General features: G+C 43.0%; 1 protein-coding gene across 1 annotated transcript in view; it reads left to right on the top strand.

Annotated features, from left to right (window-relative positions):
• The first annotated feature begins 4,957 nt into the window (after nt 1-4,957).
• The window catches only part of FERMT1 (FERM domain containing kindlin 1), a 62,440-nt gene continuing 41,426 nt past the window's right edge, over nt 4,958-25,971 (top strand). Inside the window, exons 1-2 of the mRNA XM_075864528.1 lie at nt 4,958-5,019; nt 25,405-25,573. Coding sequence (XP_075720643.1) covers nt 25,423-25,573 — 151 coding nt within the window. The 5' untranslated portion in view covers nt 4,958-5,019; nt 25,405-25,422. The remainder of the gene's footprint in view (nt 5,020-25,404; nt 25,574-25,971) is intronic.

Raw genomic sequence — 25,971 nt, 5'->3', positions numbered from 1 at the left:
TCAGGAGAAAACAGCTCCTGAATTTCAGACGTAATTGCATGTACTCGCGTTTTGCGGGGCGTCTTTTACGGACGTAATATGGAGCTGTTCTTCATTGAAGTCAATGAAAAACGGCTCCAATTACGTCCCAAGAAGTGTCCTGCACTTCTTTCGACGAGGCTGTATTTTTACTAGCCGTCTTTTGACAGCGACGCGTAAAATCACAGGTCGTCGGCACAGTAAATCATAAAGCCCATTGAAAGTAATGGGCAGATGTTTGCCGACGTATTGGAGTCGTTTTTTCAGAAGTAATTTGAGGCGTGAAACGCCTCGATTACGTCTGAAAATAGGTAGTGTGAACCCAGCCTAACAATTTCCCTGGTCTTCCAAAAAAAAAAGTTAAAAAGAACCCCTAAATAAATTGAATAAAAAAATACATAAAATACCCAACCAAAAAAATGCTCCCCCCAGCAATCATAGACGTATTGCTAGCCCTGACCCAATTATCCTAAAATAGACATATTATATATAAAATTTAATGGTGGACATTGCATCATAAATAAAAAGTCTTTATTAGGGTAATACTATATTATTACCAGAAAAAAAATAGCTAAAATGTAAAAAAGCATATTGTTTAACATTTTTTTTTCATACTATAAGTCCAAAAATAATAAAAAAAGATAATTATGTTTATAAAAAATTATAAGAAAAGAAACCTGCATTGATTACCAAAAAAAAAACGTTGCAAAAATCACATAGCTAGCACAATAAATAAAAAAGTTATAGCGATTTAACTAACGAGTACTAAAAATGGCTAAATGGTATCTAGTTGGTATCTAGTCCTAAAGGCTCAAAATAGCCCGGTCCTGAACCAGTTAAAATGTAAAAAAAAGGAATTATAAATAATTGTAAATAGATATAAATAAGTACATAAATATACATTATAATTTCTAATAATTGATCATAAATTATTAATTCTACCTTACCTCCACTACTTTACTATGACCAGATGTGTGGTATTTTATGGTTTGCTGTCATTGAAACATAGGAGGAGTTGAATTCTCCATATATTTTGTTGAAATTGGTAATACCACAGATTACATTTCACCTGCACCTGATAGCAGTGTAATGTAGACATTTACCAAAAGAAGAAATTGTCCAGAACAAGCAATATACACAGCAGTGCGCTTATCGCATTCCACAGGTGCACCATTGACGGCATCTTTACTTTTGATTTACTTTGGAATAGCAGTGTGGGAGAAATAAAATTGTGTAGGAATTTATCAGACAAAAATGAAAATTACAAAATCTGATGGCCTTGCAGGCTACTATTGGGCCAATAACCAATGTGATCATGTAGTAGCAACCAAAGATCTGGTAATATTCCTTACAACAGTCTGTTTAAGGGCCATTTTATATTTTTGGGAAGACCTAACAGTCTAGGGAGAACGTTGAATGTTTTTCTCAGTAGGGCTACTTCTTATGTCAGAATAGAATGATGTTGCTATCTCTAGCTAATATAACTGGACTATTTAGTAATAGACCAGATTTTTTATTTTTTTTTTCTTCCAAACAATGTCATAACAGGTCTTTATATGAGTCGGAACTATTGAAGGATATGGCTACACAGAGACTTTTGGTCCCACAATGATCATGTAAAATCACAGGTTATCAAAACCTCAGTTTCCTTATGGAGGGAAAAATATCACACGACCACTGCTGGAGAGCAGAAGAAACTTGGCAGCAGGCAGGGATAATAAATGACTGATACCATTATAGAGTTGTCGCAGACTAACCTAGAGACTAAGGAAACCCCCGATCTACAGACTTAATTCCTGCAAAGAGGTATGGTTATTGCAGGTACGATTCCGACGTTGCGGTCCTCTGTACAGTACCCAATAAATAGTCGGGCTGCTGATGGTAGGTATGAAAAGTTTCATCATCAAATAGATCCCGGTAATTAACAGGCAGCCAGTGTTAGGTCCAGTAATCAGTATCAGTAGTCAAGGTCAGGTTCAGGCCAGAGGTCATTGTGCAGATAAAATATATCAAGTGGAGTCAAGACGAAAGCCGGGTCAAACACAAGAAATTCACAGGGAATAACAGGAACAAACACAGGGGAACTCCACCAGGGGTGATAACCAAGCACTGCAACACTGGAACAGTTCTTCCATACTGTCCAGGAGTGACATCATGCGATACACCAGATCCCGATCCTGCCGCTAGAGCGGTGCAGCACAAGCAGAGGAGAGACGTGGCATTCTCTGGTCACAGTGATGACACAGTTCCAGACAGGCCAACATGCCGCCTGCTGAGGAGGAAGAATGCTGCCGCGATTTGTGTCAGCCCGCGCCTGGCAAACATTGAGGTTGCAGTGGAGCCCTAGCCTAATTTCAAAAATTCTGCCTGCCTGCAGCTACTAATAGGTGGAGCATAGGAACTTACTGCATACGGCTCCAATTTGAACTCAAATAATAAGGTTAAATTCACACTTTGCGGATTTGTGGAGCAAAAACCCCATCCACATGTAGTGAAAAAAAAACTGTAGCATGCTTATTTTCTCCGCAAATTTTATTCAATGTTATTGGGTGAAATCCGCATAGAATCCAGAGCATACTCCACGGCAAAATCTGCATGTAACACATTTTGCTACAGAATGCTTGGAATGTTATCAAGCTCACCTCAACTGTTAATTATTAGCGATAAAGTTTAAAGTGTAGCTAAACGTTTGACAAACTTCTGATATGTCATAGTAACAAGTCAGAAGCTTGGATTGGTGGGGGTCTGAGACCCCCACCAATCGCTAGAACGAAGGAGCTGAAGCGCTCTGTGCCGGTTCGGCTTTTTACGGAAAGCCGATGTATCGGAGTACGGGCTCATAGACTTTACACACCATTACACAGTTCCCATTGAAATCAATGAGCTGTCAATCCACTGCACATATGTGCTAGGTCCTCCAGGTCTGCCTTGGGTAATAGACAAATATTACCTCAAAAATCCCTTTTCAAGTATTTGAAAATGGGTTTCTAATGCAAGCAATCCCTCTAACAAGGATTTATACATATCATGGTTTATTGCTTATAACAGGATGGAGGCCTAGGTGTTTCTTAATATCCTTAAACATTATCAAGAGGCTACAATAGCACATTTGATCAGGTCGCATTCGTCCTCCAACATGCCGCTCTGAGTGTACTTGGATATCCCGGATGTTTCTTCCATCCTTAATGAATTCCTACTATGGCTCTCCCCTCCTTTATGACCTAGACATCTCACACCTACCCTTGTAAATTCCCTGTCAGTTTGGGATAATCTTAATATGCCGGCATGCTGATTTCTCCACATTTACCTCTTGTTTCAATATGGCATAACCCCATTTTCCCTCTAGGTACAGACAATTATATGGCCTTCAAATGGTGGTGATCCAACAGTTTTCTTAAGGTCCATCATCTTCTCAATCCTGCCCACTCCAAAATCCATTCATTCCAAGAACAGTTTTTTTCCCCCTTTTTTAGCAATAAAAGTGACTCGAAATCCTTTTCTCAGTTCGACAGGATCTGCAATACATCCACAGGCTCTAGAGGACCTTTAGCTATAATTTACAATTAGCTATTTGGTCACCCGTCAAATCTCACTCATTTATATGTCAGTAGATGGCATGAAGATTTGGGGACCGTTATTAAATTAACAGATTGGCGATCCATCTGGGACGTGGTTTCACAGTGCTCTATAAATACATTGACCATGGAGTCGGCATACAAAGTAAAGACGTGGTCGTACCTGGTTTTCAGACGATTGCTGATGCCGTTCCCAATTATTCAGCGACCTCTTTTCGTGGTTGCTCGTCCATTGGGGACACATGTCACATACTGTGGACCTGTTCTAAAATGACAAGATTTTGAGTTTATTTGGCATAATCATAAAGATCCCAAATAGGCCCTTCTGTGCCTTAAGCCACAAGAACTTGTTCATTCTCAATTCAAACTATTCTCCTCAATCCTATTAGCTGCCAAAATAACTATAGCTCACTCTTGGAAAAACAAACAGTCCCATTTAGAGATGTTAAATTAAGAGTGGACCAAATATTCATTCATGAAACACTTACTAGCATTCTGCTCGATAGAAATGCAAAGTTTGAGAAACTATAGCGCCACTGGATTAGGTACAACTAACTACCCCCATCTCCATACCTCCTTAATTACAGAACTGTAATTTTCTTCAAAGCGGCAGAACTTTCCCCATACTTCCCCTTTTTTAGTATTTATTTCTTTATATCTTGGATGTTCTGTTTTTTGCATATGTTCACAAGCTTATGCGTTTTGTTTTTTTTGCATTTGCCCTTTTTTAGATATGTATCTATGATACTATTGTTACTCCTGACCTGCCGAAGCTTCCTGTATTGTCATATACTCCTTTTTGTTACACTGCATATTTCAGATTGTAACTGTTCTCTGTTATGCAAATTTTAATAAAAACTATTGAAGAGAAAGTAATGTCAGCAGGCGGGGAGACGACTTATTATGATGACGTACTAGAGGAAGAGTTAACTCCACAATGCACAAAGGAACACAGTCCTCAGGTACTAAAGTTCAAGCATAAATCCTTTGCCTGTAGGATAAAGCTCTGCGCCTTTAGCAAATCACACAACACAGTGTTTGTACCTCTTACAAACTTGGCAAGTGGTATAATGCTCCGAAGGAATTTGGGAAATGTTCACAACTATGCTCGACAAGTGTTTAAACCAGTGGATAGAGAAAGAAAGAAGTTGACGGAATTCATGATTTGCTGTATCGGTGGAGCTGATAGTCTCATCTATGACATGCTGTTACCTGCAGACATAGAAAAGCTTGCTTGTGCCAGAAACCTTGGGCGGGGCATTGAATAGCAAGTGGAGGGCACTTTCTCAGTTTACAACCTGCCCCCTTCGCTCCTCTTTTCCTCGTCACAGTTGGGTGGAGATTAAGAATTGCTGTTTGTTCCTGTTCTCTTTGGAATCCAGGTGGACACAGTATTGCACAGTACAGAACATAGGAAACAGGAAAGGTGAGACCACTTTATACATACTCATGATCATACAATACAAGAATCATAGCTATATATATATATATATATATATGTGTCACCGTTTCACCTCTTATGTAATTACTTACGGCATTGATTGTTTATGGTACTTTAACATTTTTGACCGAAGGACACTACTGCTTCCCCTGTTTTAGAAGGCAACTAACCATATGTATATCCCTATTTTATTCAATTTTTCTTCTTGTTCAGCATTCATTTCTGTTACTTGGTTTTACTATTTGCTGATTTCCTTATAACAATAGCATCAAAGTGAGTGTTCTTAAGATATCATTTAGATTGACTTCAAAATCGTTCATTTAAAGGAGCATTCCAGCTACAAGATAGGTGATAAATGTTGATCGGTTGGACTGGGATCTCCACTGATCACTAGAATGGTGGGTCCTCGGTCATCATCCTCCCCCACCAGAAAGACCACAATGTTGAGAAGTTTATATGGAGTAGTAGTAGTACATGCTCTTTGCTGCTCCATAAAACTATTGGTGATACAGCTGAGCGCTCTAGCCCAATCTTTGGCCAGTCATTTTTAAATACAATCTCTGTTCTCTTTTCTGAGTAACACTACCGTTATATATACTGAATTTATATATGAATCCTACATCCAGTAGTATTATAGTTATGGGATCCAATTATATTTGTCATTTTGTGATTCTGTTTTACAAGTAGTCACTGGCATTGTTGTAGCCTGAGGCTCCAATTTAATTAGCTGAGGTAAATCTATACTTTATATCTGCAATTTTCATTTAATAGCATGGTTTGGATATGAAAGTTGCAAATGCAAACATGACAATAAAAAAACAATACATTTTGAATTACCCAATAACAATTAAAGGGGTTTTCCCATGAGAGAAATTTATGACCTATCCACGGGATAGGTCATAAATGTCAGATAGATGCGGGCCCGCACCTATCTCCAGAATGGTCGTGAGTTACGTAAAAAGCGTAACTCGCTGAGCTACGCTGTTTTCGCAGCTCACATAGTAGTGAATGGCAGTTATGGAAGCAGCGTAGCATGTGAGCTATGCTGTTTCCGTAACTACCATTCAGTTCTATGGGATTTAGGGAAACAGCGTAGCTCAGCAAGCTACGCTGTTTACGTAACTCACGACCATATAACCTTTGTCATGGTCGGAATTCACCTCATTCAGCCGCGACACAGTGCGGCTGAACGGGGTTTCGGGGGCCCCATTCTGGAGATAGGTGCGGAGCCGCATCTATCTGACATTTATGACATCCCGTGGATATGTCATAAATGTCTCTCATGGGAAAACCCATTTAACTTCCAAGTCAGGATCTTATATGAATAGAATACTTATTGTTCGCTTTCCTTGATCTGAAATTGTACAGTATAAGCCGGTAAACAGTATTGAAAATGTTCATATGCCCTATTTGAGCCTGTGTTGCTCATAGAGGGAGTCTCTCAGCTCAGTCCTTGGCACAGCAAGGCCATATTCACACATGGCAGATACGCTGAGTAAAAGTATACAGCGTATCCAACCTGGAACCCGCAGGGAATTTCACCTGAAAAACCGCACCAAATTGTGGTGCAGTTTTTAAGGCGGAATGTGCGCTGCGGACTACAGTGGTTGAAAAAAAACAAAAAAACAAAACAAACCTTTATAATTACCCCGTTCTCTGTTGTCATGGCAATGCGTCCCTCTGTTGTCTGTGCAGTCTGGTCTCTTGGGATGACGTTTTACCTGCGAAATTCCTGCAGTTTTATGCTTATTTTCCACAGCAAAATATGCAACGTGTGTATGTAGCCATGCAGTTTGATAGCAGCCGATTTACTCAATTACATTTAATTGGATTGTTTAATTCCTGAAAACGGGTGACCTCAGAAGCTGGAGCCTTACCCTGACAATTGTTTGCCCCTAACGATTACATGATCCTATGTGTCTCGCATTGTAGATGCTAACAGAGCTCATCAGGGATATGTGGCAATACAGATAATAGGATGTGGCTAGTAATAGTGGCCTCTATACTCTATTTTCCCACATATCCCTAATGAAACTTGTCATCACGTGAAACACTTAGGCTTTTCTTACATCTCATCATTTGAATGCGCTCGGTATATGCACCGGAAAAAAAACCCGGCACATATGCCAAGTATATCCATTGGGCCCTGTGCACCCGGCATATGCCAAAAGTGTGAACAGAGCCTTACAATAATGCAGTTATGACAGACAACAAGGGTATTATCAGGGTGAGTTTCCAGCTTATGGGGCTTCCACTTTACCAGCTTACATCTCATCTTAGGATCAGTGTCAGCACAACCCCGATAGATACTGCTGATATAGGAAGCCGATCACCTGCTTTGACTATATGAATTTTGCTTGTGAACCTAGTATATGTAGCCACCACATACACCTCTCATGGCTTCCTCACTTTATTGTACATCTTTCTTTGGCTTACATTAGTTAAAGCTACATTATGAAATAGTGAATGATGATGATACACTACAACCTGAACAGTTGGACAGCTCATGAAGGGTTATCAGAGGTGACTGCATTTCACATCATGTTAAACATGTTCCATAATACCCCTCAATAATTAGGACTGTTATCTGGTTTGGGTCATGTTCGGTCACAAAAGTTGTTATTTGGCCCAATATAGATAAAGTAATAGCAATGTGGTATAACAACTAAGAAATACAGTAATATTTATCAAATATAGATATTCCAAAGGGAATGTCGCTCCCTCCACCCCACTGCCCTTAAAGGGGTCATGTGGGGACCGAAAAGTATTAGCAGTGTAGTCATTGCAGTATGTGAGTACACTGCTAATATATATTCGGGTCCCCCGCCGCGCTGATTATGAGATTTTAATAGATTTTTATAGCGCTGGCGGGGGACCAGAAGTCTAGTTGCACAGTCTTCCTTCATGATGATACCAGTGGCGTAACTACCGCTGTAGCAGCCGTAGCGGCTGCTACGGGGCCCGCAGCATGAGGTGGCCCGTGCTGCCCACCGGCACGGCCCCCCCCCCCATGGCCGGAGGCTCTGCTAGCAGCCGCTATGGCTGCTACAGCGCGACGCCACTGAAGGGGTTGTTCCTACAAAAGACATGCATCCCCTAGCCCCACAGGATAGGGGATACATGTGGGATCGCTGGGACGCCCAGCGATAAGGAGAACGGGGGACCAAAAGTCCCCCGAAGTTCTCCATGACAAACCTCGGATTTAAGGGGTCTGTTTGGAGCTCCATAGAAATTAATTGTGCAGCGGTCGCGCTTGTGCGCATGCGTGACCAGCGCACCTTTCATTTTTATTGAACTGCGCAGACCCTGGAAGTCCGAGGTTTCTCATGGAGAACTTCGGGGGACTTTTGGTCCCCCGTTCTCCTTTTTGCTGCCAGCGATCACACATGTGGATAGGGGATACATCTCTTTGTAGGACAAACTATAGGCCGTTTTTTTTTGAGCGGGGTTGGGGGCTGTATGGCGTTATCTACAGGCGGAGGGCTGTATGACGTTATCTACAGGGGGGCTGTTTGGCGTTATCTACAGGGGGAGGGCTGTATGGCGTTATCACAGGGGGGCTGTATGGCGTTATCTACAGGCGGAGGGCTGTATGACGTTATCTACAGGGGGGCTGTTTGGCGTTATCTACAGGGGGAGGGCTGTATGGCGTTATCTACAGGGGAGGGCTGTATGACGTTATCTACAGGGGGAGGGCTGTATGACGTTATCTACAGGGGGGCTGTTTGGCGTTATCTACAGGGTGAGGGCTGTATGGCATTATCACAGGGGGGGCTGTATGGCGTTATCTACAGGGGGGCTGTTTGGCGTTATCTACAGGGTGAGGGCTGTATGGCATTATCACAGGGGGGGCAGTATGACGTTATCTACAGGGGGAGGGCTGTATGACGTTATCTACAGGGGGGCTGTTTGGCGTTATCTACAGGGGGAGGGCTGTATGGCATTATCACAGGGGGGGCTGTATGGCGTTATCTACAGGGGGAGGGCTGTATGACGTTATCTACAGGGGGAGGGCTGTATGACGTTATCTACAGGGGGAAGGCTGTATGACGTTATCTACAGGGGGGCTGTTTGGCGTTATCTACAGGGTGAGGGCTGTATGGCATTATCACAGGGGGGGCAGTATGACGTTATCTACAGGGGGAGGGCTGTATGACGTTATCTACAGGGGGAGGGCTGTTTGGCGTTATCTACAGGGGGAGGGCCGTGCACACATTGATTTCAATTAGCCTGGACTGCATAATAACATGTCCTATCTTTCTGTGGTCCGGGTTTCTGGCCAATGCACAGACCATGGAAACCACGTTCGTGTGCATCGGCCCATAGAAATGAATGGGTCGGCAATTCACCCGCAGAGTTGCGGGTGAATTGCGGCCGCAAAAACACGTTCGTGTGCACGGAGTCTTATAGATGCTCAACCATAAACTGGACTTCCTATTTATATTTGAAGAGTTAGTAGTTGTACTCATTCTCCAGCAGCCACGTCTTTGTGAGGAAGACATTCTCAGGAGAGACAATATAATCAGGATATATTGCTCTTTCTAAGATGAAGGTTGCTTTGGAAAATGTCCCCTTTAAAATCGCTTTACGTATTGTTTGCTTATAGAGTACACACCTTTTACATGTACTTGCAAAATGTCCATACCTACCAATATATTTATGTGTAAAAGACTTGTCACAACTAAATACTGTATGTATACCTTCCATATAAAAAAAATAAAGGACAAAAGCACGGCGCCACATAATGCAGGTGAATCCAAGACAGTATAGGCAATTAGAAACAGAGGTATGCTCACCAAAGTTCAGATGGATAAAAGTCGCCAATGTGTGAGCATTTCAAGCAGGAAATGAAAAGTGCTGCTGCCGGGATCCAAGACCGGTTGTACCAATAGGCCACTGCAAATTTGAAGTTTAAAATATAGGAAAAAACTTGGAAAATGAACAGCGCTGCTACTTAGAAATGAAGAAATATGAAAAATGAAGAACTATTTATTGAGATGGTGGCTACGCGTTTCGATACCGCACTGGCATCTTCCTCAGGCCAAATAAAAAGTGTATACAGACATCCACACTTAAATACACCAAGATGTTAAAAAACCCGCCAATGTGACCGGGGTCAAACTACCTTAAAGAGGCTCTGTCACCAGATTTTGCAACCCCTATTTGCTATTGCAGCAGATAGGCGCTGCAATGTAGATTACAGTAATGTTTTTATTTTTAAAAAAGCATTTTTGGCCAAGTTATGACCATTTTTGTATTTATGCAAATGAGGCTTGCAAAAGTACAACTGGGCGTGTTTAAAGTAAAAGTCCAAGTGGGCGTGTATTATGTGCGTACATCGGGGCGTTTTTACTTCTTTTACTAGCTGGGCGTTAGGAATGGGAGTGTATGATGCTGACGAATCAGCATCATCCACTTCTGTTCGTTAACACCCAGCTTCTGGCAGTGCAGACACACAGCGTGTTCTCGAGAGATCACGCTGTGACGTCACTCACTTCCTGCCCCAGGTCCTGCATCATGTTGGCCACATCGGCACCAGAGGCTACAGTTGATTCTGCAGCAGCATCAGCGTTTGCAGGTAAGTAGCTACATCGACTTACCTGCAAACGCTGCTGCTGCTGCAGAATCAACTGTAGCCTCTGGTGCCGATGTGTCCTCGCTCGTCCGACACGATGCAGGACCTGGGGCAGGAAGTGAGTGACGACACAGCGTGATCTCTCGAGAACACGGCTGTGTCTGCACTGCCAGAAGCTGGGCGTTCTGAAGAGAAGTGGATGATACTTCTCGTCAGAACGCCCAGCTAGTAAAAGAAGTAAACACGCCCAGATGTAACACACATAATACACGCCCAGATGTAACGAACACAATACACGCCCAGTTGTACTTTTACTGTAAACACGCCCAGTTGTACTTTAGCAAGCCTCATTTGCATAAATACAAAAATGGTCATAACTTGGCCAAAAATGCTCGTTTTTTAAAAATAAAAACGTTACTCTTATCTACATTGCAGCGCCGATCTGCTGCAATAGCAGATAGGGGTTGCAAAATCTGGTGACAGAGCCTCTTTAATGACGTCATCCGGCAAGGTCAAGGGTTAAAATCATAGCAAATAAACAAGAAAGGTATTCTGTATAAACCTTACAAACATGCACAAAATGTACAAATATATCTATAAATACATTGAGCAAAAAATACATTTAAGAAAAAATACAAAAAGCTTCTATTTAAAAAGCAGCGTAATCGCAGTACAGAACACCTGTTTTACCGCTTATTTAACGTTCTGTAATGCGATTACGCTGCTTTTTAAATAGAAGCTTTTTGTATTTTTTCTTAAATGTATTTTTTGCTCAATGTATTTAGAGATATATTTGTACATTTTGTGCATGTATGTAAGGTTTATACAGAATACCTTTCTCCTGCAGCTAATGGGTATAATGATAACCCACTCAATCCTGGTGAATGCCATCTCTGTGAATGCACGTATAGGATTTTGTTGATTGATGATGTTATTAAAACTTTAGACACTGGCTTTGCTATGCGTGAGTCTGATAAAACTTTATGGACAGAATACGTATTGAATGGCTGCATAGCTGAGATCCAGTGTGTGAATTTAACTCATTGCTATATTTCAGTGGTGTAGGCATAAGAGAACTTTGTTGCTGCAGGACAAAGGTGAACGTGCCAGCCACTTCCCCTTGACAGCGGATGGCCGGCCGTAGCCTGGTCAGGAAAGCCGGTTGTCCTAGATGTACAAACCCTTTAACAGTTTTTTAGTACAGTGTAGAATTATGGTCCTTTCAATAATTGTAACTTGTCCAGGTCCTGAGACAACAGAGGATCCCCCACCCTGCCCCACTACTATCGCCATGTCTGACTGTTGGCATGATGTTCTAGAATGCTATACATAGGTACGAACATGTTATCTAAATTGTTCCACTCATCTGCACATAGAACACTATTTATAATTGGAGTCATCAATTTGTTTATTTGCAAGTGTGAGATAAGCATTAATGTTACTCTTGGACAGTGGTGGCCTTTCCCCACGAATGCTGTTTTTGCCCATTTTCTTTCTTTTTGTGGATTAATGAATACAGGTTTTACTTCACCCAGGGCAAAGGTCCAATTTGCTGCCCCATCCCTATAGCTAAATATTCTGGCCAAGGCAAAGTGTTTTGTTGGCACCCAACATCTGTTGAGCCTGCCCTGGTAGCCCCCTTCCTAGCTGCGCCCTGAGTTATCTTGAAGTAATGTTAGCAGGTCAGTGTCTCACGGGAAGGTTGACCATTTTTCCAAGTATTCTTCATTGGAAGATAAAGGCTTTCATTGTGGTAAAAAGGAATCCCCATGCCTTAAAAATTTGTTTTTAACCCCATACAGACTGATATAGTTCAACAGACTAATTTCCTGTCATCATGGCGTAGTGTGTTCTTGTAGAAACTTTGCAGCTTCTTACTTGACTTTCATGGTAAGGTTCCAGGTTTAGATTGAACAGAGATGTAAATGATTTATATAAAATTTTAAGATTTAATGGTTTCAGTTATTAATTTCACATAAGGATACTTTGTTCCTTGAATAAATTCCGTAATAATTCAAAATCTGTGTAAAGGGATTACTCAGAATCCCTTTATACATTACAAAGATTACAGTTCAGAAACCTTTCATTGTAAGAAATTTGTATTTTATCTGTATAGAGGCTTAAAAGTAATCCAACTTCTCTCTAAATATGGATAGAGAAAATTAGACAGGAGGTAGCGCAGAACATTGACTAATTCTATAGCTGGGTCGAGGGCCAGACCTACAGTAGATTAGTCGAGGCCCGTGTGCGTCCGCATCATATAATGTGTGGCTAACTTAAGATTGATAATAATAATTGTCATATTTTGCTGATGTAAACAGGATGCGATGACAGCCATACTGTCCCCTGATGTCTTCTGTAGGGAAAAAAAAATGTTCGGTACAGATGTGTCCACCCTTACCTTTGCTTGAATATGGTTAAGGCTCCAATTTCTCATTAATCAAATTCAGTACAATATCGCGACATGCAAGTAAAACCCTTGACAGGCTGCAACTCACATCACAACCACTGGGTGGTATCACAAAATCATGGTTTGTTTTTCAAAGCTGGTCATATGTGCCACACATCTCAGAATATGTTGATATTTGAAAAAAGGTAAGAAAGGACACATCTGTATGTTCAACAAGCAACCTCAAGTCAGAGGTATTAAAATGGAGCATGGGCATTACAGGCAAGGAGAATGGTGCTCTGAACCTTAGTAAAAAAATAATAGAAAAACATATTGTTAACACAATACTTTTCAAACTCACATGACTGCTGGGAGTGTCTAGAAAGGGCTGGAGAGAACTGTGTGGTTTGACACAAACATGCAGCACAAATAAAAAAATAATAATATATGATTAGAACTATGCTACTGTACAATATTGTTTTGTAGTCAAATGAGTCCTCCCTATTCATCCTTCAACATTTGCTCCTTCAAGATTCCAGATTATTAAAGGGTAACTAAACGTTCTACAAACTTCTGACATGTCATCGTGACATGTCAGAAGTTTTGATTGGTGGAAGTCCGAGCACTGAGACCTCCACCAATCGCTAAAACTAAGCGGCAGAAGCGCTTGTCAGAAGCGTTCGGCTTTTTCCGGAAAGCCGAGTACGGGATCATAGACTTTCCATGGAGCCTGTACTCCGATACATTTATTTCCAGAAAAAAACAAACAGAAACGAAGTGGCTCGGTGCTCACACGAGCGCTTCGTTTTAGCGATTGGTGGCAGTCTCAGTGCTCGGACCCCCACCAATCAAAACTTATGACATGTCAGAAGTTTGTCGAACGTTTAGTTACCCTTTAAAGAGGCTCTGTCACCAGATTATAAGTGCCCTATCTCCTACATAATCTGATTGGCGCTGTAATGTAGATAACAGTGGTTTTTATTTTGAAAAACGATCATTTTTGAGCAAGTTATGAGCTAGTTTAGATTTATGCTAATGAGTTTCTCAATGGACAACTGGGCGTTTTTTTACTTTTTACCAACTGGGCGTTGTACAGAGGAGTGTATGAGGCTGACCAATCAGTTACTAATCAGTGTCTTACACTTCTCATTGTTCCAGCCCAGCTTCATTCACTGCACAATCACACTGTAACAATGGGAAGTGTATGACGCTGATTGGTCACTGATTGGTCAGCGTCATACACTCCTCTGTACAACGCCCAGTTGTCCATTGAGAAACTCATTAGCATAAATCTAAACTAGCTCATAACTTGCTCAAAAATGATCGTTTTTCAAAATAAAAACCACTGCTGTTATCTACATTACAGCGCCAATCAGATTATGTAGGAGATAGTCAAGTTATAATCTGGTGACAGAGCCTCTTTAAGTAATTAGAGGCCGTGGCATTTCAGTTTAAATAAATTTGATGTATAGGATATTATTGTATAGGTTTTTTTATGCAGGGCTGATATAGCAGATATACTTTAGTCAAGGTATTCACTATTTTATTAACTGATCATCCTTTATTTGATCGGTCTTGTAGCTGCTTTGCTGTCTTAGTTCTTGTTGTTTCCTGGAGTTTCTCTTCCCAGAACTTCTCTTAGCTGCAGGACTTTATGTGCGACTGCTCACAAACACAAGCACAGACATGATTCCCTAGAAGTCTGAGCACACAATGCTTGCCCTCGGGAGACTGATATTTACAGGAATGTAGATAAACTTGATAAATGCATTCTGTGCATAAGTTTGCTGTGATCGCATGATGTCAAGAGCTGTAACAATATTTTTCATTTCTAATCTTTGTATTTCGAATAACAAGCACGCAGGCAATGCTATCACATGTGTTATTTCTTACTTAAAAAAATAAGTAAATAATAGACTTTATTAGTGCAAACACATAGCAAAGGAAGTAATCAATTTATCTCATCTAACAAAAGAAACAAAATGTTGCTTTGAGTTGCTATACAGAAATACTTTGAATAACCCATATTCCTGGTAGTCTATTAATGCATTATATATGCAGCACATTGCACAGTATATACTATAAAAGTGCAATAAATATGTCATGGTGCTACAATAGTAAATCAGCACTGTCCAACTGGCAATATAATTCAAAATAGTTTGACTGGTAGCTATTGCCCTCTATACCCAATTGGTATGTAACTATCAGTTCAATTATGCATGTTATTCCTATGAAGAGAGATAGGAAACAGTAGCATCTAGACAACTCAATGTTGAAAATTTTGGGAGAAAACACCAGGTGGTCTGCTAAAAAATTTCAACAGCACTACAGTAATTCTTTTTTTATTTCAGGAAATAACAGCCACAAGGGTCTGCTGGGGCCTGATGACATTAGATTCTTTCCAGGTCCCACCAAAAAAATTGGCTTTCAGAAATGTAAAGTCAGTGGCTATCTTTACAAAACATAGTTGGCAGGCGTGGGTCAAAATTGGTGTAAGCTCCAGTCTTCTCACTGAAGCTTCTCTTACCTTTGTTGGAGTAGCCTTGAGTTTAGGTAATAGACAAAGGCTATCTGGTTCAGTCGACTGATTCTAATTAAACAAAGACAACGGCCAGTTGGAAAAAGAGACACATGCACACAAGTTGGTGAGGAAGTCGATCTCCTTCTGAGGGTTCTTTGTTTGAACAGTTTAACGAATATCAAGTGGACAAACAAAGCCAATCATCTTGTGTTACGTATAGGATTCAGTTCATTATCATATATACTAATACTGACGTAACTAAGCAGAGTGCATTCGTCATATGCTATACCTTAAAGAGGCTCTGTGACCAGATTTTGCAACCCCTATCTGCTATTGCAGCAGATAGGCGCTGCAATGTAGATTACAGTAACGTTTTTATTTTTAAAAAAGGAGCATTTTTGGCCAAGTTATGACCATTTTTGTATTTATGCAAATGAGGCTTGCAAAAGTCCAAGTGGGCGTGTTTAAAGTAAACGTCCAAGTGGGCGTGTATTATGTGCGTACATCGGGGCGTTTTTACTACTTTTACTAGCTGGGCGTTCTGACGAGAAGTATCATCCACTTCTCTTCAGAACGCCCAGCTTCTGGCAGTGCAGACACAGCGTGTTCTCGAGAGATCACGCTGTGACGTCACTCACAGGTCCTGCATCGTGTCGGACGAGCGAGGACACATCGGCACCAGAGGCTACAGTTGATTCTGCAGCAGCATCAGCGTTTGCAGGTAAGTAGCTACATCGACTTACCTGCAAACGCCGATGCTGCTGCAGAATCAACTGTAGCCTCTGGTGCCGATGTGGCCAACACGATGCAGGACCTGGGGCAGGAAGTGAGAACACGCTGTGTGTCTGTGCACTGCCAGAAGCTGGGCGTTCTGAAGAGAAGTGGATGATACTTCTCGTCAGAACGCCCAGCTAGTAAAAGTAGTAAAAACGCCCCGATGTACGCACATAATAAACGCCCACTTGGACTTTTACTTTAAACACGCCCACTTGGACTTTTGCAAGCCTCATTTGCATAAATACAAAAATGGTCATAACTTGGCCAAAAATGCTCGTTTTTTAAAAATAAAAACGTTACTGTAATCTACATTGCAGCACCTACCTGCTGCAATAGCAGATAGGGGTTGCAAAATCTGGTGACAGAGCCTCTTTAAAGAGGCTCTGTCACCAAATTATAAGTGCCTTATCTCCTACATAATCTGATCGGCGCTGTAATGTAGATAACAGTGGTTTTTATTTAGAAAACCGATCATTTTTGAGCAAGTTATGAGCAATTTTAGATTTATGCTAATTCGTTTCGTAATAGACAACTGGGCGCTATTTAACTTTTTACCAACTGGGCGTTGTAAAGAGAAGTGTATGATGCTTGCTGACCAATCAAACTTCAGATCGTTCCAGCTCAGCCTGTTTCACTGCACACACAGCGTGATCTCGCGAGATCACGCTGTGACGGGACTTTCTCCCACATGTTCTTCATCAGAGCCATGGAAGACTGAAATGAGCTGGCTCGTAAGCACACTTGTAACATTCAAAGCAACAAAAATATATTCAGTTATATTAGGGGCATAGCTAAAGGCTCATGGTTCCCGGTGCAAGAATTCAGCTTGGGCCCCACTACCCCTCCACAACACCACCAGACTCCTGCGCGTGCCTCTGCCCAGTTGCCTTGCCCAGTGGCAGGACCAAAATCTTATCAGGGGAATTTTAATCTTATAAGGGCATTATCATAATAATAATAGGGATAATATCTAATATGATGATTGACACTAAAGCCTTATTCACACGAACGTGTAATACGTCCGTGCATTGCGGACCTATACAATTCAATGGGGCCATTTACACATGCAGTGTTTTTCACGCAGCATGTTTCCATTGCGTGAAGCTCACCGCATGTCAAATTAATGTGCGTTTTTTGCGCATCACGAACCCATTGAAGTCAATGGATGCATAAAAAAAGACGACATCAGGTTTTTTTTGGTGACGTAAAAAACGCGTGAATTACGGATAACATACGCGCATAAAAAACGCAGACGTGCAGCGTACACGGATGTCACACAGAACTGCAACGCAAGAAAAATGCTGCATTTTTTTACGCATGCAAAACGGACACGTTAGTGTGAATAAGGCCTTAAAGACCTATTCCCAACTGAGATATTTCTGGCGAAGCCACAGAATGACATTAAAGGGGGTTTCTGGGACTGAAAAATTGATGGCCTACCCTTACGATAGAGCATCATAATATCAGTACACAATATAATGCCCCCATAGCTGCCCACACCCAGTATAATGCCCCCCATAGCTGCCCCCACACAGTGTAATTCCCCCTATAGCTGCCCATACAGTATAATGCCCCCATACAGTATAATGCCCCCCATAGCTGCCCCGACACAGTATCATGCCTTCATGGATGCCTCCACATTATAATGCCCCCATAGCTGCCTCCACAGCATAATACCCTCATGGATGCCTCCACAGTATAATGCCCCCCATAGCCATATCAGACCCCCATACGGTATAATGCCCCCATTTTGCCTAATGGAAAAATAATAAAATTACTTACCTATCCCCATTCCCATGACGGTCAAAGGAGATGCTTCTCCTCCTTTGGCCTGTGCTATGAGTAACTCTGCACAGATTGGCACGATGACGTCACTAAATCGCACCTGTCTGCGCCGAGGTGCTCATGGCTCACGGCACAGTGAATGCTGGAGCAAGGAGCAGTAAGTTTCTTGCTCCAGCATTGAATTAAACTGCATCTGCGTCCTGAGGACGCAAATATAGTTGGAACCGGGGCCTCGGTGAGCGGCTTGCGACCCCCCCCCCCCTAGAGGTCTTCACACGACACTCCAAGGGGTCGCGACTTATAGTTTCTAATCTATTGTAGTGTGTTGTCTGTGTTTGTGGTGGAGAGAGGAGAGGGGGGGCCTGTAATTTAAAGGCCCCCTCTCCTCTCTTCAACACAAACACAGACAGCACAATGTGACCATGACGTCTAAGGAGCCCTTCCCATTACCAGATAGTGCCGGCGTCACGGCCAGGGGCGTAACTAGGAAAGACTGGGCCCCATAGCAAACTTTTGCTGGGCCCCCCCTCCCCTGGGAGTCACACAACCCCCCCCCCCTTGTAGATAGTGCCTTTTTTACAGCCCCCCCTGTAGATAACGCCATACAGCCCCCCCCTGTAGATAACGCCATACAGCCCCCTTTGTAGATATCTACAGAGGGGGACTGTATGGCGTTATCTACAGGGAGGACTGTATGGCGTTATCTACAGGGAGGACTGTATGGCGTTATCTACAGGGGGGACTGTATGGCGTTATCTACAGGGGGGACTGTATGGCGTTATCTACAGGGGGGACTGCATGGCGTTATCTACAGGGGGGACTGTATGGCGTTATCTACAGGGGGGTCTGTGTGGCGTTATCTACAGGGGGTCTGTGTGGCGTTATCTACAGGGGGGCTGTGTGGCGTTATCTACAGGGGGACTGTGTGGTGTTATCTACAGGGGGGACTGTGTGGCGTTATCTACAGGGGGACTGTGTGGCGTTATCTACAGGGGGACTGTGTGGCGTTATCTACAGGGGGGACTGTGTGGCGTTATCTACAGGGGGGACTGTGTGGCGTTATCTACAGGGGGGACTGTGTGGCGTTATCTACAGGGGGGACTGTGTGGCGTTATCTACAGGGGGGACTGTGTGGCGTTATCTACAGGGGGACTGTATGGCGTTATCTACAGGGGGAACTGTATGGCGTTGTCTACAGGGGGGTCTGTGTGGCGTTATCTACAGGGGGGTCTGTGTGGCGTTATCAACAGGGGGGTCTGTGTGGCGTTATCTACAGGGGGGTCTGTGTGGCGTTATCTACAGGGGGGGGCTGTGTGGCGTTATCTACAGGGGGACTGTGTGGCGTTATCTACAGGGGGGACTGTGTGGCGTTATCTACAGGGGGGACTGTGTGGCGTTATCTACAGGGGGGACTGTGGCGTTATCTACAGGGGGGACTGTGTGTCGTTATCTACAGGGGGGACTGTGTGGCGTTCTCTACAGAGGGGGCTGTATGGCGCTAACGCCATACAGCCCCCACTGTAGAGAACGCCATACAGCCCCCCCTGTAGAGAACGCCATACAGTACCCCCTGTAGATAACGCCATACAGCGCCCCCCCCCCTGCAGGGAACGCCATACAGCGCCCCCCCTGCAGGGAACGCCATACAGCGCCCCCCCCCTGCAGGGAACGCCATACAGCGTCGTCGTCCCCCCCCAAAAAAAATGCGACCTACAGTGTTGTTGTGTCCTACAAATAACATGCATCCCCTATCCATAGGATAGGGGATACATGTGCGATCGCTGGCATTGATAGGGGGAACGGGGGACTGAAAGTCCCCTGAAGTTCTCCATGACTAACCTCTGACTTCCGGCGTCTGTGTCAGCAGCTCAATAGAAATGAAAGGAGCGCTGGTCACGCATGCGCACAAGTTTTTGTATATTGTGAGCATTGTGGACAGCCAAACCGTAGATTGTGGGAACCAGGCCAAATTTTTTCTCGGCAGAAACATGTAGTAATGGTTTGGACTTCGTCACTGCCCGTCTACATAACATATGCTTAGGCACTTTCTCATAAGGCAATTCATCAAATTGCCAGGTCCAAGTTGCAGACTGGATGGGAGCCAAGGTACAGGAACCCTTAGCACCTCGTGGAATCCACTTATATGCATAGGGGGTTTGGAAAGCTTGTATAATGCCTAGGACGGTCATGATTTCGTGGGGTATTTGTACTGCAAAATGTGTACCCCTATCGCTTTCACTTACCTCAAACACACCATACTATAAAAATACACATAGTACCTCATTGAGGAGTTTATTGTCAGTAGTTTTGGCATTAGCTGATGTTAGAGGCCAGACTTCTGGCCAACCAGAGAAAAGATCAATACACACCAAGACTTACTCACGCTTACCCACTTTTGGCAACTGTATGCAGTCTCTGAAGCGGGTTTTCTAGCAGAGGTGTACACCGAGAAGTTTTACCTGGGTTATGGCGGGGATTTATCATGCAACCATGCACAAACCTTGTTGCTGCATTGTTAAATCCAGGGGCAACCCAACCAGAAGACACTATACTGCACATTATCTCTTTTGACTGATCAGTCGGTCTATAGGATAAGTGAGACATCATTAGATACAAGGCTCCTGGCAGGCAGGTTGTCTTACCATTTCTACATGTGCCTTCATCACTTTGGTTGGCTCTTTTCTCCCTCCATTTTGACTTTTCAGTCTGAGGTTAGATAGACAGGATTAAGGGGCAAAAGCGCAGCAGCTTTGGCCACCACATCCACACTCCTGTTACCTCTGGCCTCGGGAGCTTGGACCTTCATAATGGCTACTTGCTTAGGTAACTTAAGAGCATCAAACAACTTGGACACTAAAGGTCCTCTTACACAGCCTGTCCTGGGCCGTGTAAACGAGCACCGATCAACGAGACAGCTCGTTGATCAGCGCTCGTTACTCCAATCGTTCGTCCCCATACATTATCATCATGTCGGCAGCACGTCTCCCTGTTTACACAGGGAGATGTGTAGCTGACAACGATAATATTTTAGGCATCTAAAACTATATGATCAGCAGATGAACGAGCGATTGCTCATTCATCTGCTGTTCGCTGCCCTGTTCACACATGGCAATTATTGCCAATGAGCGTTCTATGAATGAGCGTTTGCCCAATAATTGGCCGGTGTAAAAGGGCCTAAAATCTGCATTCTTGATTGGTTTGCCTGAGGAACCCACAAAGTTTCTGCTATGCCAAATAGGCCTACTCCGAAGGCATACCTCGAGTCCATGTACACATTTGCAATCTTACATTCAGCCAGCTAACACGCATCAGTCAGTGCCATCAGCTCCGCTTCCTTTGCTGATCGTCCAGGAGGTAGTGGTTGTTGTAGTATTACCTCAATGGTGGTTACCACGGCATATCCAGTTTTGTATTGTCCATCTTGATGATATCTGGATCCACCTACAAAATACTCAAGATCTGAATTAGGAATTGGGTCTTCAAACACATTTTCAAGACCTTGTGTTTCATCATTCAATTCTAAACAATCATGTGGGGGAATTCAAAACCAAAATCCTCATCTCCAAAATCCTCTTCAGGATTATTATACCCAGGATAATCATACCCTTTCATCCCCTCTTTTTAAACCCAGTGGAAGCAATGTAGCTGGTTTTAAGCCACCACACCGTTTAATTGTAATGTGTGATGTAGCAAGAAGTGATACCTCATAATTTGTAAGTCGTGCTGCTGAGAGATGTGTAGTCTGAGCCTAATGTAGAATCTCACTGACAGCATGAGGCACTATTCTAGTGAGCTCATGGTTAAGAGTGATGTAACCCAACAAGCCAAGGAAAGTTTTGAGCAGCTTATTTGTCAGTGGATTGGAAATCTGCTGAATGCCCCTCCAACCCTCTCTGGAGATGTGTCTGATACCATGGGAAATGCAATGCCCCAAAAATGTGACTGTGGTCTGGCAATACTGTAATTTGTCCCTAAAGGCCTTGCATCCATTCTCTGCCAGCTATTTCATTAGTGATAATAAATTTTCTTGACAATGTTCTTCAGGAGAACAGCACAACAACAATAAATCATCAACATACAGCAATAGAGTAGTGTAGCACAGTGAAAAGTTACTCATTATACTGACTTAGCGCCACCTGTGGAAGAATGGCAACAGTATTGTTTTTGCTCATGGGTGAAAACAAGGAGCAGCTGACTTTCCTCATGCAAAGATAGTGGCTCAACTCCCTCAAGTGTAACCTGGGCAATAGCAGAGTCTCCTGAATCATCACAATACAGAAGAGCCATGCAGGGATAGAGGGGGGGGGCGGCATCTCGGTTGCCAACGTCCTACAGCAGCTCCTCCTTGGTCAGGGGAGAAGACTGCCTAGGAGGGCTATCACAGGCAAAATGGCCCATCTTGTGGAAATGATAACACTCTGAGGACTTTCAATTTTCTGGTCAGTTTTTGTTAAACTTATTGTTATTACCACATCCACGTCCCTTAGGCTGCGTCACAAAATCCGCTTTTGATATGGCATTCCTATTTTTCTCGAATGATCGCAATGCCAATTACAAGTCTTCCTATTTCATGCATTTGACTTCAGGTCTGGATTTAAGTCATTCCTCCCTGAGTGATTTATGCAACCCCTCCGTAAAAGCAACACAAAATGTCTACATAGTCCATAAACTCCTCATCTTTCCTTTGCACCATGTATGTCAAAGCAAAATCTCCTGAGGCTAGTTGTGCTTGAGCCCATGGTTCAACTGCAGCCATGTAGGCTAGTCCAGAAGCTTCGGTTTTCTCATCACCTAAGGGATTGGCAGGGAGAACAAATGATCCATTTTGACAGCTCCAAATTTTTGTACCTGCTGCTACAATTAACTCTTTCATGTCCTTTGATGTAGCCCTATAGGTGCTTTGGATGGTAAACATACCCCTGTAAAATTCACTGGAACTTTCCTATGATCTGGTTAATCCTTTACCATGTTAATTTTATGAGAGGGTGACTATGGTTGATAAGTCTCTACATTCATGGGCACTGGTTGTCCCCTGCCTGACTGTATCTCACTCTGAAGGACCCTAGTGTTGGTGACAATTGGGTACAGACCTGTCATCTGACAGGGTATACCACATGCAATCCATCTATCTACAGTCGGGAGATTCTGTTATCCATAATTGCTGCAAGCACAGCAATTTGGACCACTAACAGGTGGCAGAGCACTAGGCTTTGTTGGTCCGTATGGTGGAAGCAAAACTTTTACATAGTCATTATAGATCGGTTTGTCTGTCCACTATAAAATTATTATTTCCCATCATATACTTCTTTCTAACCACCTTATTCAACTTCCTTTGGCACTCTAACAAATTCTTCAGCCAGAGATTCAAATTTATGGTCTTTGAGCCATCCATTCCTTTTCTCTATACTGAAAACCTTTGACACAATCTATTTTGGGCGCCTATCAGGTACTGGGATCTGTAAGTCTGTTCCCTGAACTTACTACTATCTACAAGAGTCCCTGACTCTCCAGTCCCTTTGTCTCTAACAGGTTCATGTGCTTGCTGGGACTTGTGGTTCGATAGCCTTTAGTCAATGGTGCTCAGTGCACGTAAAGGGAAGGCATAAGCAAATACACAGCATACAGAAGAATAGACTGCACAGCACTCACCGCTTTCAAAGGTGCTTTTATTCAATGCAAAGGCAGGCATAACACGGGAAATTAGACAGTTAGCCTACGACCGTTTCACGTCCTCCAGATGCTTTTTCAAGTCATACTGGGATCAGATGCACACGCACTTAAATACCCTCACCTTGCCTCAACAGCTACTTCTGTTCCTCGTAACAATGTAACAGAGCACAAGTATAAACAATATATCACACATATTAATAACATCAAGTATATAAACTTACAACCAGATTGGAGACAAACATAATTTGAAATCTATTTTAAGAAAGCCGATAGATCATTCCTATCGTTCAAGCCCAGAGGTCCTAGCGCCTCCGTTTTAATTATTCAATTGGCTTCACAACGTAGCAATTTTACATGTCGATCACTACCGTCCAGTGGAGCAAACACACGCTGTTCCCCCCCCCCCCGCAAAAGACATGCACTTGGGGCCACCCCCATGTAATTTTCGCATGTGGTTTATCAATTTGGGAAATCCCTTTCCTGTACCAATGGAATATATATGTTCACAAAACCGTTTGAATACTGGTCTATTCTTCTGTATGCTGTGCAATTCCTATCTAAGCCTACTATGTGGTAGGCTTAGATACTGGGCCCATCAGACAGGATCACACATGGGCCCTGTATCTAAGCCTACCATGTGGTAAGCTTAGATACAGGCCCAGCAGACTGGATCACATTATGTGGGATCCTGTCTGATAGGCCCTGTATCTAAGCCTACCACTTGGTAGGCTTAGATACATGGCCCATGTGTGATCCTGTCTGCTGGGCCCTGTATCTAAGCCTAGATATAGGACCTCCGCTGCGCTCAGGATGAGGAGGGAAAGTATAATGTTACTATAGTAACAGGGGCACGTGTAATTTATTACATAGGCCCTAGTTACTAAAGTAACTTTTAATAGACGTGGTGTGGGGGGCCGCGGGCCCCCTGGCTTCGAGGCCTGGTCACAATTGCGACCCCTGTAGCTACGCGGCTGTAAGAAGGTATATCAATGTTTTTCGGCATCCATTTGTATTGGAAAGCATAGTCTACTATGCTTTACAATACAGTGGAATAAAAGGTATACCAACGTATACTGGTCAAACGTATACCAACAGGACACTCCTTTGGCATACATTTAATAAACAGAAGTCTGTAGGCATGTTAGACGTCAAACATAGTGCCCGAATGCAACGTCAATAACTTTGCGCACCCACAGTGTAACCAACAAGAGTAAAAACTATAATAATAAACAACAGTCTGGATATTTATTTGTATCTACAAGCCCAAACATTGATAATGAGTAATATTCAAGTGCTTTGGCTGTGCCCTAGCTTGTATTCTAGAGGTGTGTCTGTGTTGCGTTTAGTTGAACATACCTTCATCACCTGTTTGTACGTTAAAAACTAAATACAATATTTCATTTATTCTATTAACTTTTTGCGAAAGTAAGGCTCTGTGTGCATCACACTGTGTCCAAACGTCGGAGGTATACGCCGAGAGTATTCTCGGACGTATACCTCCGATATATAACTCTGACATATGCCACTGTAAAGCCATACAGTGGCATACATTGGCCACAATGTAACGCAAATCTGCCATGTCTGAAGGTGGCCTAAGACTTTTCTCGCTTGATGTCTACAGTTTATAACACTTTCTTCTGTCTCCTTATAAAGGCCTGTGAGCTTTCCAGAATGACTCATACAGCCGCAATTGGACCGGCATCATGGGAGCTTTGTGTTACTGTGGATCAACAGAACGAGTCAGAGAATGTAGGTGTCACAATAAGAGTGTCTGGAGATCTTCATATTGGTGGAGTCATGTTCAAACTGGTAGAACAAATTGGTACGTATTGTAGCTATTCCACATTATCTACTTCTGAATGACATCACGGCAGCTACTGTCCATTATTTCTAAAAAGAACAATGGTGGTCTTTTAAGATTTTTCTATTTGTTCTTGTAGTTTACACAAAATAATTGTAATGTACCTGGTTCTGTGATAGTGAAAGATTGCGTTAAAGGGGTTTACCACGTCCTGACAACGGATGACCTATCCACCGGATAGGTCATCAGTATATGATCGGTGCGTGTCCGACACCCGGAGCCTGCACCGATCCGCCACTCCGGCTGCTTCCGTGTACCGGCTGATATCGCCGGAAGCAGATGGCTCCGGTCAAAGGATAGCGGCCGAGCTGCACTACTGCAGCTCAGCTCCTATTCATCTGCTTTCGGCTCCAACTACT

The sequence above is a fragment of the Rhinoderma darwinii genome, chromosome 4, assembly GCF_050947455.1.
Source record: "Rhinoderma darwinii isolate aRhiDar2 chromosome 4, aRhiDar2.hap1, whole genome shotgun sequence".
Lineage (NCBI taxonomy): Eukaryota > Metazoa > Chordata > Amphibia > Anura > Rhinodermatidae > Rhinoderma > Rhinoderma darwinii.
Note: the sequence above shows the minus strand (reverse complement) of the source record. Positions and strands in the feature narration are given on the sequence as shown.